The following is a 15626-nucleotide window of genomic DNA, read 5'->3' on the forward strand; positions in this document are numbered from 1 at the left end:
CACTAACAACCCAGCTCAGAGTGCAACGTGTAGTGTGTCTGCAAAAAAGTGACTTCCACCTTCCTCTCTCATGGATGAGAAAAATTATTACTTGAAATAGATTTAACAACAAGCAAAACAAAGAAAATGTGATTTAAATATATTCTTCAGTGATACAGAAAAGAAACAATAAACTAGATAGCATCTGGAATGAAAGAAGCAGCAAAATAAATAAGAAATCATTAGTATCAATAAAGTACATGAAAAATGGCACATTAGTCTGGGTTCTCCAGAGAAACAGAACCAACAGGAGATATATATATATATATGCACAAATATACACATACATACAGAAAGAGGGAGGGAGGGAGAGAGAGAGAGATATTTATTTTAAGGAATTGGCTCATGTGATAATGGAGTCTTATTAAGTCTGAGATCTGCAGAGCAAGCCATCAGGTTGGAAACCTAGGGAAGATTTGTAGTTCAAATTCAAAGGCCATCTGCTGGCAGGCTTCATTCTTGCTCAGGGTGGGTTCAGTCTTTGTTCAACTAAGGCCTTCAACTGACTGGATGAAGACCACCTATATTATGGGGGGCAATCTGCTTTACTCAAAGTCCAGCAATTTAAATGTTAACATCATCTAAAAAAACACCTTTACAGAAACATCCAGAATAACATTTGACCCAGTATCAGGACACCATGACCCAGCCAGATCAACACATAAAATGAACCATCACAACTAGTTTATGGAACTAATCTGCTTAGTGCTTTGTAGCTTTCAGTGCACATTTATAGCCATCATTTTCTTTAATCCACTCAATAGGTTTTTTTATGGTAGCAAACTGCGGCTGAAATGCTGAGTGATTCTCCAAGCACGCACAACCAGTAAGCATCTGGACCAGGTCCCCCGACTCTCTCCACTGTGCCATCCTCATAGTGGTGCCAACCCAGGCTCTGACTCAGAGCTGTGCCCCTTCCCTGGGGTCAGGCTCCTCCTCGAAAATAATAATCCAAAAATAATAATCCAATGTGAACCTAACAGCAGAAAGAATTTACCGTTATGGGGGCTGAGGAGGAGGAAGTATGTGAAGAATATCTTTCATATTCTTCTTTTGTAATACTACCTGTGAGCAATGGTTTTGCTAATGCCCTTACTTTCCTTATTAGAGAAGATCTTATCTGGCCCTGAAACTCTTTTCCTTATAATACAAGTTCTTTTAAAAATCAGATTCATACTTGGATCTTCTATACATTTATTTCAGTGAATATTTGTTCAACGCCCCTCACGTGTCAAAAAAGAAGGTGAATTCCCAGTAGAAAAGCATTGGAAACCAGACACAAAAGTGTACATGCTGTACAATTTCATTTATATGAAGTTCAAGAACAGGTAAAATTAAGGTCAGAATAGTGATGGCTTTTGGTGGGGAAATATTGACAGGCAAGTGGCACACAGGAGGCTCCCAGGAGCTGGAAATGGTCTATGTCTTGATCAGAGTGGTTGTTACACAGGTATATATATATATATATATATATATATATATATATATATATATATATATATATATATATATATATGCAAAAAATCACTGGACTGTACATCTGAGATTGGTGAGCTTTATTGCAGGTATATTACATCTCATTTTTTTTTTAAGTTATAGTTGAAGAAAAAGGGAGGGGGGGAAACATTCGGAAGTGTTTGTTTCCAGCATGGGACTGCTATGTGGAAGCATGAGCATAAAAAGAATATTCCTTGTGAGCTTTTGTTGTAGAGAAGAGAATAGTCAAGAAACGTGGGAGGCAAGACCATAGGATGAGGACCTTCTTCTGTTCAGTAAAAGTGTGCCAAGCAAAGCCCAACCCCAGGATGGGATGGAGGGAAGAAAGGAAATTAGGAAATTTTCCTTAACATAAGGAAACCACAAATATACAATTTCCTAAACATCCTGGGGAGGGGGAGGATGCCAAGCCCCCATATTTTCTAGGGAGAGTTACAAGTCAAAGAAGGAAGTGAAACATGACCTAATGTACTTACAAGTTTTAGAAAAGTTAAACCGCTTTTTACCCTAAAGCATGATTTCCAGAATCTGGAGCATTCTTGTGTGGATAAGGAGATGGGGTCTCCTGCAGGATCCTTAAGGAAATGTTATCGGGTCCAATGGTTGGGCCAAAGCCGTTACCTAACTTTTTTTTTCTTTTAACATCTTTATTACAGTATAATTGCTTTACAATGGTGTGTCAGTTTCTGCTTTATAACACAGTGAATCAGTTATACATATATATATGTACCCATATCTCTTCCCTCTTGCACCTCCCTCCTCCCACCCTCCCTATCCCACCCCTCTAGGTGGTCACAAAGCACCGAGCTGATCTCCCTGTGCTATGCGGCTGCTTCCCACTAGCTATCTATTTTACGTTTGGTAGTGTATATATGTCCATGCCATTACCTAACTTTTTGATAGAAAGTTTGGATATGGTGAAACCTCCTGTGTAAACACCCCATGTCCTAGACCTCGGAGCCCTTCCCAGATTAGCGTAGGTTTCTATTCACATCCAGGAATCAAAGAACAAAAGGAAGATGGTACTCTCTTCCTGGCCCCTGGCACCCCCAGAGATGGTTCTGAGACAAAGGAAATGTTGCTGCAGGTGTGGATCTCTGGGTGGTTTTTAAGAATTGTTTGGGATTTGGTGAAAAGAGAATTGTCCCAAATAGAATCATCTTGGAATTTATAATCACATGCTCTAATTGTAGCAGAGACCCAGGGCTCTAACCACTCTGCAGGCTGCATGCTAGGCTTGACTCACTGGAAGCAGAGGGAGCTGGCCAAGGACAGCATGGCCCACGGCCCAGCAGCTGCCCTGGATTGGTCTCTGCTGCTAGACCAGGTGTGGAGGGGCCTGGCCGTGACTCCAGAGGACTCTGAGAGGGAACAACCCTGACTAAGAATGACACACTCGGTTTCTGGGGAAGCACGCTCTGGGCCATTGGGGCCACCAGCTTGCGGGGCTAACAGGGACCTCACTGCACTTCTTATGAGAAATGCTTATGGGGCTGGGTCTGTCCTGGTCACAGATTCCTGGATGCTAAACTTTCCTGGTTTAGGTAATAAATGTGCCAACCTCCAACCATCCTCCAGCCATCCCCACTCTAGCGACAATGAGCATATCTCCAAAATCCAAGACACATGAGTGTAGGAGGAGTATAGTGACCTGTGCTAGGTTAACCTAGCAATTGTCTTCCAGAATGTTCTCTGTCCCTTCCCATTTTAGTCGCTCCTCTCCTCCAATCTCTCTCTCTCTCTGTCTCTCTTTTTCTTATAACACTTATTTCCCTTCCCCTCTAAACTAACTATATCTGGACATTTTAGCTGAGGTCTTCCTTCTAAATGTGGAAATTAACTTCAAGGAAAAATCCTTGAGACTGTAAAATATTGGAACAGGGGAAATGAACACCCAAGCTTATGTGATGAACTGTGCATCCTAACATCATTTCACTTCAGCAGTATCTCCTGCCTCTCTGCCAGGCACCGTGTAGGATGCGTCAGAAGAGCAAGGAGGAAGGGAGAGAAATGACACTGGGTGAAGCACTGATAATAGCCAACATTTATTGAGCATTCTCTTTGTGTCAAGTTAGCTGGAAAGTTTTTTCATATGTATTAGCTCATTTAATCCTCTCAAAACCTTATGAGGAGGGTCCTGTTGGCCCTATATTACAGAAGAGAAAACTGAGGCTTCACGGGTTAGGTAGCTTGACAGAGCTGATGAGCTGGATAGTGGGAGAGGCTGTCTAATCCCACAGCACTCACTTGTACTGCCAAACCCTGTGTTTACGTGATCTTACTGCATCAACACAACTAACTTGCAAAGTAGGTGGTGTTATCCCTGTTTCAGAGATGATAAAGCCAATTCAGAAACTTTGAGTGACTTATCTAATGTCACACAGCTAATCAACAGCAACCAAATAATCAACCCAAGGTTGTCTGTCTCCAGAGTGTATCTTCTTTCCACCAAACCATGTGGTCGCAGTCTTCAAATTTAAGGAGTTCTTAATTTACTAAGAGTGTTAGGACACACAAACAGCTATGGTAAGTGTCTTCAGAGAAACAAGGTGTGGAGGAAGAAAGGCCACCTCTGGTTGAGGAGCAAGGGGAGTCCTCCAGGGGAAGGAAGTGTTGAGCAGGGTTGAGATGGATTGACAACCACGGCCCCCCGATGGCTCCACATCTTGGGGTGACCATAGCCCTAATCTCCTTTAGCCTGACTGCTGTGTAGCCGTCTTAGATTTAGTTGTGCTTGGTTCAGCTCTTTCTTCTGGTAGAAATCTTTGGCAGAAGGCTATCCAAATAGAAAAAGTAGAAGGAATGAATATGGAACAGGAATTGTTTTCTAAGAATATTAAAATAGTGATTTTCATACCATAAAAAAGCACACACAAAAAATTTTTTTTTGATTAGTAACATAATAAGATAATAATGACTACTTTGAACTGTGATGGCATTTTTCATCCAAACACATAGTGCTACATAGAGTCAACCTCATCATCAGTAATGAGATTGCAGCCTCTGTCCTAATTACTGTCTTAGAATGGGGAAATGGCTTCCAGGGCAGCCAACGTGGGTTTCCGCAAGTAGGTCACTAAGTCTTTTAGAGAAGATGAGGGAAGGACTCCCAGGATCCTCTCCCCTTTGAGCTTCTTTTCTTGTCCCCCAGAAATAGCAAATCTGTGTTAAGTTCCTGCTTTGGACCAGGAGCTGTGCTGGGGCTGGGAGGTGTGATGCCTCAGTAGAAATTAGGCAGAGGTGCTATTATAACAGAAATAACCTCCAAATCTGTGCTCACAGTGAGGTCCTCCTGCCCATTGCACAATGTGTAGGTTACATAACTCACATTTGAGCAACCTAGAATCTTGCTTCCAATCAAAGGTTTCACAACTGCATAGTTGATTTCCAGCCTCTCGCATTGCACTTGGTCTAATTGTCAGAGACTGGAGAAGAAACCAGGTCAACTCCAAGAATTTGAGAAAACAATAATCGCTTCCTGAGAACTCACTAAATGGGCCTGGTCCTGGGACTTGAAGCCAGGCCTGTTGGTGAAGTGGAGAGAGAGTGGGAATCAGGAACGTCTTCACAGAAGGATGCTTGAGCTAGGTTTTAAAGGATGAATAGGGAATGTACAGGCAAGCAGAAGAGGAATTGTTCCCACAAGCAGAGTAAAACATGTGCAAAGGTACTGGGGTATGAAACTGTATGATGAATTCATGAAACTAAGGTAGTTGGCATAACTAAGCCCTAGTGAGTCCTTTCATATTGTCCTAACACAGAGGAATTCCTGCAAGCCTACCTTTAAAACTCTGGAACATCTGAGATACTCTCCAAGAGCCTATTTGCATGAGCTTTACATGGCCTCTTACAAGACATGGTGAAACCGATTCTTCACACTGACTCAGGCATCCAGGACTATCAGGATTAAAATGCTACTTTGTGGACATTATGAAGGTTCCCCAAGTGCTTCAGTGGTGGTTCCTCAGGTGAGCCTGGAACTCATCTTGGGTCGTAAGAAGTAAAAGAAATTGGCCTCGGATTAGAATTCTGGTTGACTGCCGGTGAGGGGTGTTTCTAAGATTGATGTACAATTGTGGTGCTTAAATGCTCTCCACCCAATCCCTGATGTGGAGAGGGATCAAGTCAACTGGGGAAGAGACCAGGTAGGAGCCACAGGTTGCTCTTGAGAACTTGGGAAAGGCTGTACCCAGGCCTTCTCTCTGTGCCGTGGTCTCTGCTGCTGTTATTTGGAAGAAAGTCACAGCCCTTGGATCTGCTCCTAACGAGGTTGGGACTTATTTACAAATCTTTCCAGTAATTGGATGTCATCCTGGAGCCTATGAAATGTGTTAACGTTGCTGCTGCAATACGTCAGCCCCAAAGGCACCACATGGGGGCTGTTGTCATAGATGGAGTTTAATCATTAATAACAATGAACATAATCAATAATAACTAACATGGGGATATCACTTTGCCATAAAACCAGCCCTTCTCACATATAATATTTCCTTTATCACCTGTAACATCAACCTTAGGTAGGTATCGCTAACAATAGCTCCAGTTTACAAATGAGGAAATTTAGCCTCAAAGAGACGATAGAATCTCTTTGCACAATATCATATAGGTAGTGAAGGACAAAGCAGAGATTTCAGGGCCAGCTCTTTATGACTCCAAAGCGCATTGGATTTTCAATGTATTTACTATTAAAGTATTTTGAAGCTCCATAAACTAACACCCTTCAGTCCTAGGCCTGGTGCTGCTAAATTCCCTTAGTTCGACTGTCCTTTTACTCAAGTTCAACTTCTCATCTCGGGGTGGGAGAAAAGCACAGTAATATTGTGTACTCAGTGAACAGGCTCCAAGCCACAAGCAGGCCGAGTATCCTGAATCCCTGAATACTCACAGCAACCTCCCAGAAATGCACTTGTCTCTGAGTGGGGCAATTGTGTTTTCTTGTTCATGACTGTATCCCCAGAACAGTACCTGCCACTTGGAAGACATTGGATGTGTATTCATTGAATTGAGATGAGCATCTCTATCCCCATTTCTTAAAGAAGGAACCTGAGACTCAGAGGAGCTAGACAACATGCTTGGGATTACAGAGCCCGTGAGAGACAGAGCAGGAGCTCAGACACAGGCTGCCTGTGGCCACAGATCCCACCCTTTGCCTTTTGCCAAGTGCCAAAGCTGCAGCGTTTCCAGCTACCAACTTTTTCTTTCTCTGACCTAAAGAAAGCTGATGAAATTGCCCTTGCATTGCTCTGCTTAGAAGTCAAGTGTGTGTGCGCATGTGTGTACGTGTCCCCTTAAACACGCTTGCGTGTTTGGGGTGGGGTAGAAAGATTATAAAGGATATAGCAGTCTTTTCTAAACTTCATTTCCTTATAGTCAGGAGAGTTTACATTTCTGGGAATTTATTGCTAGGAACATTTCTAGGAGCCTTGTCATTTTGCCCCCATCAAGATAATTCTACTCATCTTTTCATGCTCATTGGGATACTTATCTTAGCGTTAACTAAGACTATCCCCCCTTAAATTTCCAAGAAATGTCCTTTTCCTACAAACTAGACAATAAGCAAAGTTAATATCTTAGTGTATGTAAGACCCAGCTCGCTAGGATTGTCATGTGAAAAACACGGATTTTACCATGGTGACGAGTCTTTCATCCTTGGGGGTAAGCGTTGGGGGGGTGTACCTTCTCCATCCCAGAGGCTTCAGACAACTATGATTAACTACACTAAAGTGCCAGTTTGATGAGAAAAACTGTACTTAGCATAGACTCTTCTGCTGTAGCAAGAGTCTGGGAGGTGCAGCTCTTGAGGAATTTTTTTTTTTTTTTTAAATGGAAGCTTTTGTTAACATCAGATAGCTAATTAACTTAGGTTTTAAAACTACTGAGGTGCTGTGTCCTCAAGAAAGATGGTTATCAAAATAGTTTCAACTAAGATAATTACCCTGAACCTGCAATGGAAGAAAGAATTAAAATTTTCCTTTTTTTTTTTTTAAAGAAAAGCCAATGTATCGAATAACGTGGAAGCATTTTGTCGTGGGATCCCTGTCTATGCAGTTGAGGCTAGATCAACTTACTCACCAATATAATTATCATATCCAGAGTTTATCTCGGGAAATTGCCTTCCAGAATAAGGAAAACATAGCATCTGTGCCCACAAGGCTGCTTTGGCTCCCCCCTAGGATGAAAGCTGCAGCTGCTCTGTAGTTATAATCAAACTGGCTCTCCCCCCGCCTTCCCTGGCCCATCCATCACACAGTAATAACAGACTCGCTGGCTACTGATCTCCAGAATGGTGTTTAGAATATCAAATGCTTCAACTCTCACCTGTGTGCATGATGACTCCCAAGTGTGCGTCTTCAACCCAGGTCTTCCTCTTCCACTCCCCTAGACTCCAAATCAAGCTCTTCAGCTGCCTTTTGGGCACCTGGGCTTCCCGCCAGACTCTCCAAGGCAATAGCTCCAAAACCAAACTCACCATCTTCCCCTCTTTACCTCCCACCATAAATGGACTCCTTTGCTCAGATTCCTTGCCTTCCTAGACTCATTATCCTGACAATCACTCACAACCTTTATTTTAAGGGTTAACATTATTATTTTTTAGTAGACTTTATATTTTAGAACAGTTTTAGATTTACAAAAAAAAAAAATGAGACGATAGTACAGAGAGTTCCCTTATACCCCATAGTCAGTTTCCATTATTAACATCTTTTATTAGTATGGTATATTTGTTACAACTAATAAACTAATATTGGCACATAATTATTAACTGAAGTCCATGTTTTATTCAAATTTCCTTAGGTTTTATATAATATCCTTTTTCTGCCCCAGGACCCCAACCGAGATACCGCATCACCTTTAGTCGTTATGTCTCCTTAGTTCCGCTTGACTATGACAATCCCACAGGCTTTCCTTGTTTTTGATGACCTTGATAATTTAGAGGAGTACTGCTCAAGTATATTCTAGAATATCCTTCTTTTGGAATTTACTGATGTCTTCTCATGACTAAACTGGGAGTTTAAGTTATTAGGAGGAAGACTGCAGAAGTTAAATGCTGATATTAAGAAATTTAAGGAATTGTTTGGACATTGGAGAGGGTTGGTCACCACCTTCATCTGATAGAGAAAAGGCTAATACTAGTTCAGATACTGCACTTATTAAACTGAATCATAATTATTCATTTTCCTCTTTTCTCCTAGTCTCTAAACTCTTTGAGAGTAGAGACTGTGCTTGATTGATACCTATATCCCCAGAATCTAGTGCTGGGCCTGAAACTGAGTCAGGGCTTGATGATATTTGAAGCTTTGATTTGTTTCCTCATCTGTAAAGTAGGATAATAGAACTTACTTCATTGGAATTTGATGATTAAATTAAAATATTAAGATACTGGGCACAGGGCCTTGCACAGAGAGTATTAAGTACTGAAATATGCACATGGTACTCACATATGTTAGCTACCATTTTGTCACCATTATTAGGACGTACATGTTATACAATATACACTGGGGACCCAAAGAACTGACTTTGATCCACTCTATATCTAAAGTAGTAAACTTAGTGGTTAGATGGAAACAAGAAGGACCAAGCTCAGCTTTATACTTCAGAGAATTCTCTTCTGTAAAATTCATGTTGCACTTAGTTCACTTTGACAAGATTCCCTAAAAATGGTCCAGATCCAAAGAAGCATAAGGCATGGCTCCTACTCTCAGGACCTTATAAATTGATCGTCAGATAGTAATACAGGGTAGCATTCGGCAAGGAGCCAAGCAGAAACCATGTGGGTATGGGAAGTTCTGAGTAGGGGCTCTGTGTATATGGGCTGTATTGTTGCTAAGGTCTAGGATGTGGGCATTAAATGATGGGTCAGGTTTGGATATTCAAAGAGAAAGGTGGCCAAGTCATGAGCAAGGATCTGGAAAGAATGAGTATACAGAAATTCAGTGCCTGAGAGGAGTCCAACCTGCCAGGCACTTGGAGTTATGCACACAAGAGTAGGAGAGGGCATTGGACAGGACATCAGATAGAGCAAGATAACAGGGTGGGGATGGCTTGAAATCTGGCTTAAAGGATAATGGAGAGCCACTTATATTTTTGAGCAAGGGAGTTACAAGATAAAGATGGAATTTTCAGGAGACGGTATGCTTGCAGTGGGCCTGACTAGCCAGAAACAGAAAGACTAGTGGTGGAAAGGCTAGCATGCTAGTTTATTCAGTCATTTATCAATTCATTGGTCATATGTGCACTCAAAAAATATTTATGGAATTCCTATCAGACTTGGTATATGAAAGATACAATCCTTGGCCCCTGCCCTCAATGAACTCACGGACTAGAGGGAGAGAGATTAAAGAAGCTTCTGCTATAATCCAGCCTACATCATAGTAAAATCAGAGAGAAAAGAATGGAATAATATATGGGAGATGTCAGATAGATAGATAGATAGATAGATAAAGATATACATCTATTATAAAAACAAATGAAAGAAGTCATGGATCAAGAAGTAGGAGGAGAACCTAATACAAGCAAGGTCTAAAAAGACAATAATCAATAATGTCAAACACTACTGGTACATGGCAGAAAACTTGCCCAGGAACAGTACTAACGACAACAATAACAACAACAACAATACCACTTTTAAATGGTTACTATGTCCCAGACCTTGAAACAATTCTAAGGTATTAATATATATTTTCTCAGTTTTCTTTGTGCCTAACATAGCATAAGGCAAGAGTAGTTCTCAATAAATGACTCATGTTATAGGCCGAACAAGTGCTCTTAGGAATCTGGATGTTTGGATAGTATAGCTGGTGCTGGAATGTTAGAAATAGGGTTTACAGGTTGATAGAGTAGTAGTTTCTTTTCTCAGGTCACCCTCTCTGTGTTAAATCGTTAGTTTACTCCTAGTCAGTAAAATCCTGTATGATAAGATGCCTTCCCTTTGTCCTATATGAGACTGCATTTCTTACTCATGTGGGGTTGGGTGGAGCCCAGAATGTTCTTCAATCCAACCTCTCTGGCAAATAGAACCTCTGGACCTTTGGGAGATTGGTCATTCCTTTCCTAAAGCACTCATGTTCTAAAGTACATTACAGAGGAGAGGGCGTTTTCTGAGCATGGGCTGGATTCAGACAGGGAAATTTGAGGGTGGGGAGGAGATAGAAGTGGACTGTATTTCCAAGAAAAGTTGCCAGTGGAAATGTACTTGTTCTTACTTCTCTCTATGGCATCTCAGAACTGCTTTATATTCATCCAGAGACTGACCACAATTTAGAAAAACAGGAGACTTCTGCTGAGTGACTTTCAGTTTGGGGAACCAAGTCTCTCTCATATGCAAGGGGAAACATCATATTAGGAAAGATTGTTACCATTGGTGCACCTTCAGTTCAGGCTAGGACTCCCTCACTTGCTCTGTAAACTGCATGCAATGGCTTTCCACATATGTGTGAGTGTGTGAGTGTGTGAGTTGCCCACCCGACAAATGTCTCTAGAAAGAGTTTTCAGATGTACAATGGGGTATGTTCTAAAGTTTCAGAATACAGCTGAGAAAAACTAACAAACACATTTATTTAAACACAGATTTTTTTAAAGGGAGAGCAGGAATTCTGATGCTAAAATAAACCTTAGCAAACAACTCCTTTAAGCCAGCAAGCCTACCTCCTGCTCATAGCGTCTCCTCTAATAAAAAGACAGGCCTCCAGCCCCCTCTGAGTCACAGACTCAGTTCTAAACTCTTCTCTCTGCCCTAATGTTCATTCCACATCTGGAAAGCATGGAGCATAACACAAGTATTTATTAAAGTGGAAGATTTCGTCCATAGTCACTCATGTATGGGATCCAGGATTCAAACTTGGTTCTTTCTGCTCTCAATTTCTTCCAATCCATCTGGTGGCCTTCTATAATCCAACACTGACCCCGTGATCAATCAAAGGTCACAGGCAAAATCAGGTTCCTTCAGAAAGCATGGACCAGTCTGGAAGAAAGAAGTGGAACAGTGTGGGAATAAAGGAGTAAGTGATGAGAATCAACATTAGTGGTAGCTTGTTTGGGATAAAGGAAAAAGATAAGTTACTTAGAGTTGTTTTCATTGTCCTTTCAAAGGCCTTTTTGCTCATCACCCTGAGTTCCCTATAAGTACATCCTCTTGTTCATGGTATTTTAAAATCATATGTCTACCAAGTGTATGATTTAAGTTTTGCTTTTCAAATATGTATCAGGACATGAGTTTATATAGGAAAGCTGGTCAGGGGCCACGTGTGTGGGGGTAGTAAGAGCAAGCTTGGAGGGATGTTCTGCTCCAGGTCTTGGAATATTTCACTCTCACAAGCAATAAAAGATTTCAATACTGACAGGGCAGGGGGCGGGGGGGATGTATGGATGGGCTGCTGTGGAAGAGATGGCATAGGGAAGGGAATGAAACCCTATGTGGTCAAGAAGAAGCCGGACAGCCCTCAAGCAGCTGCCTTCAGGGCATAGGGGCCCCCTGGAATTTAGCCACCTGGCTCCAGGGAGGATGCCTTGGGGTGAGATAACGTGCCTTGTTCCACCTGGGGCTGACTTAATTTACTTTTAATTACATAGCTTCACAAAAATATTGGATGAATGAAATGGAGTCCCATCAGCAGCAGGTCCTTAAAAATGAGAATCCCGGGCTTCCCTGGTGGCGCGGTGGTTGAGAATCTGCCTGCCAATGTAGGGGACACGGGTTCGAGCCCTGGTCTGGGAAGATCCCACATGCCACAGAGCACCTGGGCCCGTGAGCCACAACTACCGAGCCTGCGCGTCTGGAGCCTGTGCTCCGCAACAAGAGAGGCCGCGATAGTGAGAGGCCCGCACACCGCGATGAAGAGTGGCCCCCGCTTGCCACAACTAGAGAAAGCCCTCGCACAGAAATGAAGACCCAACACAGCCAAAAATAAATAAATTAATTAATTAATTAATTAATTAAAAAAAAAAAAATGAGAATCCCAAATCCTTTTAACCTGGTTGGTAGTAACTTGCGGATTGCTGTAACTCCTCATATCATCACACACATATACATACACACACATATACATATACACACATTTTCCTGAACCTCACTCCTCTCTCTAAAATTTATCGTTCCTGAAATCTTAGCAAATTCCTCAGCAATTGACTTGGGATCGATGGGAAGGAAAATAGGGCCACAACACAGTAATGCAATTTGACAAAATTCAGTGTTTATTCAATTGAACTCAAATGTTTATTTAGTACCCTACTGGGCCCTGGGTTAGTGAACCTGACAGAGTTTCTTCCCTCAAAGAGTCACAGCCAAATGGACAACTTTCCAGGCTTAGATTCACCCTTGGGAGCTTATGAAAATACAGATTCCTCAGCTTCATCCTGGCTTTCTGAATTAGAATATCTAGGGTGGTGGGACCCAGGAATCTATATTTTAAAAAGCCATCACAGGTGAAGGTGACTTTTATGCACTATAAACTTTGAGACCCATCTGCCTTAGGCTCTTAACTTACCATTTTGATTTCAGACCTCAAGCACAGAGAACACTCTGGTGGCCCACCTGGTGATGGTGAGGGACAGATTTCCTGAGCCTCTAACATGCAGGAAAATGCAGCTGACTTCACCTGGGACACCAGAACTAAAAGACACCCAGCCCAAAGTTCCTCTTGGCCCACATGTCACAGGAACAACCTACAAAGAAAAAGACACAACTGTGACTTGAGGAGCAAGGTGGAACGTGGTGCCCAGGATCCAAGTTCAGATGTACCCATTGGAGACTGACGCTACCTCTTCTAACCCCTACCTCAGAACTACCTTTTGAAGTGGGTATTTTAACTATCTGTATTTAACAGAATGAGGATGTCAGCTTAGCAATATTGAGTGTCCTGCCCATGCTACAGGAATTTTAATTCACTTTCCCTAAATCCAATCCGAGGTTGTTAGATGCTTCCAACTTTGGAAGACCTTTTCTAAGAGGTTCATATCCAAGAGTACAATGTTTCAACAGGAACTTGGGCAGAAGTAAATGAAGCCCAGCCACTGGGAACCAGCTACGATGTTATAGGACATTGATCTAAGCCTTAGATTATAGGCCTGGCTCTGCTGTTTACTAACTAGTGGCCTCAGTCATGTTACCACTGTTCATGCAGTTCCCTAAGCCAGACTCCCAGGGGTCGTCCATGACTCCTCCCTCTCACTCACCCTCCACATATAATCCATTCTTACTGGTTCTGCCTTCTAAGTATCTTCGAATTTGTATTCCTATTTCCATCTTCACTGCTATCACTTTAGACCTGAACTATTGCAAGAACTCTTAACTGATCACCCCCTTTCCATTCATCCTCTCCCAATCCATTTTCTCCACAACAGCCTAAGTCATAGCACATCAATCTTTGACTTAAAAACCCTTCAAAAAAAAAAAAAAAAAAAACAACCCTTCAACAGCTTCCATTTATCTTAGGATAAAACTAAATCGCCTATCATGGTCTAGGCCTCTGCAGACTCATCCTGACTCACTTTCTGCCTTGCTTTCTGGCTCCAGGCACGCTGGTGTTTCTGTCTTTCAAGCACTCCATGCTCCCTTCCTCCCAGGAGCCTCCATATACTTTGGTCCTTCCCAGGGGAGTACTTTTCACATCCTCATTCACCCGCTTAACTCATTCTTCAGATCCCGGTTCATTATCATTGCACTCAGGAACCCTCCTCATTCCTCCTCCCCCCTCCTCCCACCACTAAATCAGTTCCTCCTGTTATATGTTCTCATGGCTCCCTGCACTCACCACAGTTTGCAATTATACATCCTTTGGTGATTTTCTGTCTCACCCACTAGAGTGTGAGCTACATTAGGGTGGAGACTATGTCTGTTTCTCCACCATCATCTTATTCCCAGCACCTCAGTACAGAGCCTGGAATGTAGTAAAAACAATAATAATGAGGCTGATGCTAGTGGCTATATTACTGATGCCTAACATGTGCCGTCTTGCTCCTAAGTATCAATACTTTACTCGAGTTAGTTCTCTTAAACCTTGAAAACCCTATGACTTTATAGACACTCCACTGAGATCTTTTTTTTTTTTTTGGCTCAACCTTTTAATAGAAAAAATTCACTGATGTACAAAAATGCGAAAGTGTGACAATGACAACATATGGAATTCTGTGATTGAAAGTCCCCTCGAGTGCACGCTGTGGTGCACATACACCCGCCCACACGTACTCTGGCATGGAAACATAAACTTAATGCAAACCAGTGCTACCAAGAAGCGCCAACATGTGTTCTCCATTCCACCAACCACAGATCGATATCTACTCCAAACATTCAGGAACAAAAAGTACAGCATCTTCCAGGAACAGCAAGGCAGACTTCTTACTCACAATGGACCAGCAAAAAGAGTACTGCACACTTAAATTTAGGATCGTCATTCATGAGGATCTTCACAATCCCAACGTAACGAACAAATCCCCTCGCTCTCCTGACAACATCGTTCTTCTCTAGCCAATGGTGTCCTTGTTTATACAGGCCTCGGTCATCAACCACACTGTTATCTCCTTTGGTCAGAAACTTCATACGTCCATTTTGCTTTTCATGAATCTTCAAGATTCAGTGAACTATAGGAACCTCTCTTCCTTGTATCCTAAAAACAACAATTTCTTCCACTCCTACGGGATGATCTTCAACTCGATTTGCTAGAAAGAGAAAATCTCCTCTATGGAATGCACGTTCCATGCTGCCGCTGAACACCACCACAGCTGGACTTTCACTTCCAGTTCTAACCGTTAACCCCTTCCAGAGCATTAGTGCCGAGGAGACAATCTTTCCAAAATTTAGGACTTGATAATAGAGCTGCCGCTTGTTCATCCGCTGCACATCGTCCAAAATATCGAGAGATACCATGGCGGGGCCGGCGAGGGGACACGGACAGAAGAGAGGGCGAGATGTGACCCGCGGGAGGAACGGCTGGCACACGGGCCAGGCTCACACTAGACGGGACCCCCTCCACTGAGATCTTGATGAATGAATACGCTCATTTCTCTGCGCCTCGTTTTTCTTATTGACAAAACGGAGAGAGTAGTATGTGAGTGAATCACAACCAAAGTTGCAATACTTTATATTTTCTCTAATTATT

At 42.3% G+C, this 15626-nt stretch overlaps 1 protein-coding gene across 1 annotated transcript in view; it reads right to left on the reverse strand.

Annotated features, from left to right (window-relative positions):
* LOC133097291 (signal peptidase complex catalytic subunit SEC11A-like) overlaps nucleotides 1-15394 on the reverse strand; it is a 92291-nt gene extending 76897 nt beyond the window's left edge. The window contains exons 1-2 of the mRNA XM_061199185.1: nucleotides 15245-15394; nucleotides 14875-15091 (exon numbers count right to left, since the gene is read on the reverse strand). Coding sequence (XP_061055168.1) covers nucleotides 14875-15091; nucleotides 15245-15394 — 367 coding nt within the window. The remainder of the gene's footprint in view (nucleotides 1-14874; nucleotides 15092-15244) is intronic.
* Nucleotides 15395-15626: the final 232 nt, after the last annotated feature.

The sequence above is a fragment of the Eubalaena glacialis genome, chromosome 9, assembly GCF_028564815.1.
Source record: "Eubalaena glacialis isolate mEubGla1 chromosome 9, mEubGla1.1.hap2.+ XY, whole genome shotgun sequence".
NCBI lineage: Eukaryota > Metazoa > Chordata > Mammalia > Artiodactyla > Balaenidae > Eubalaena > Eubalaena glacialis.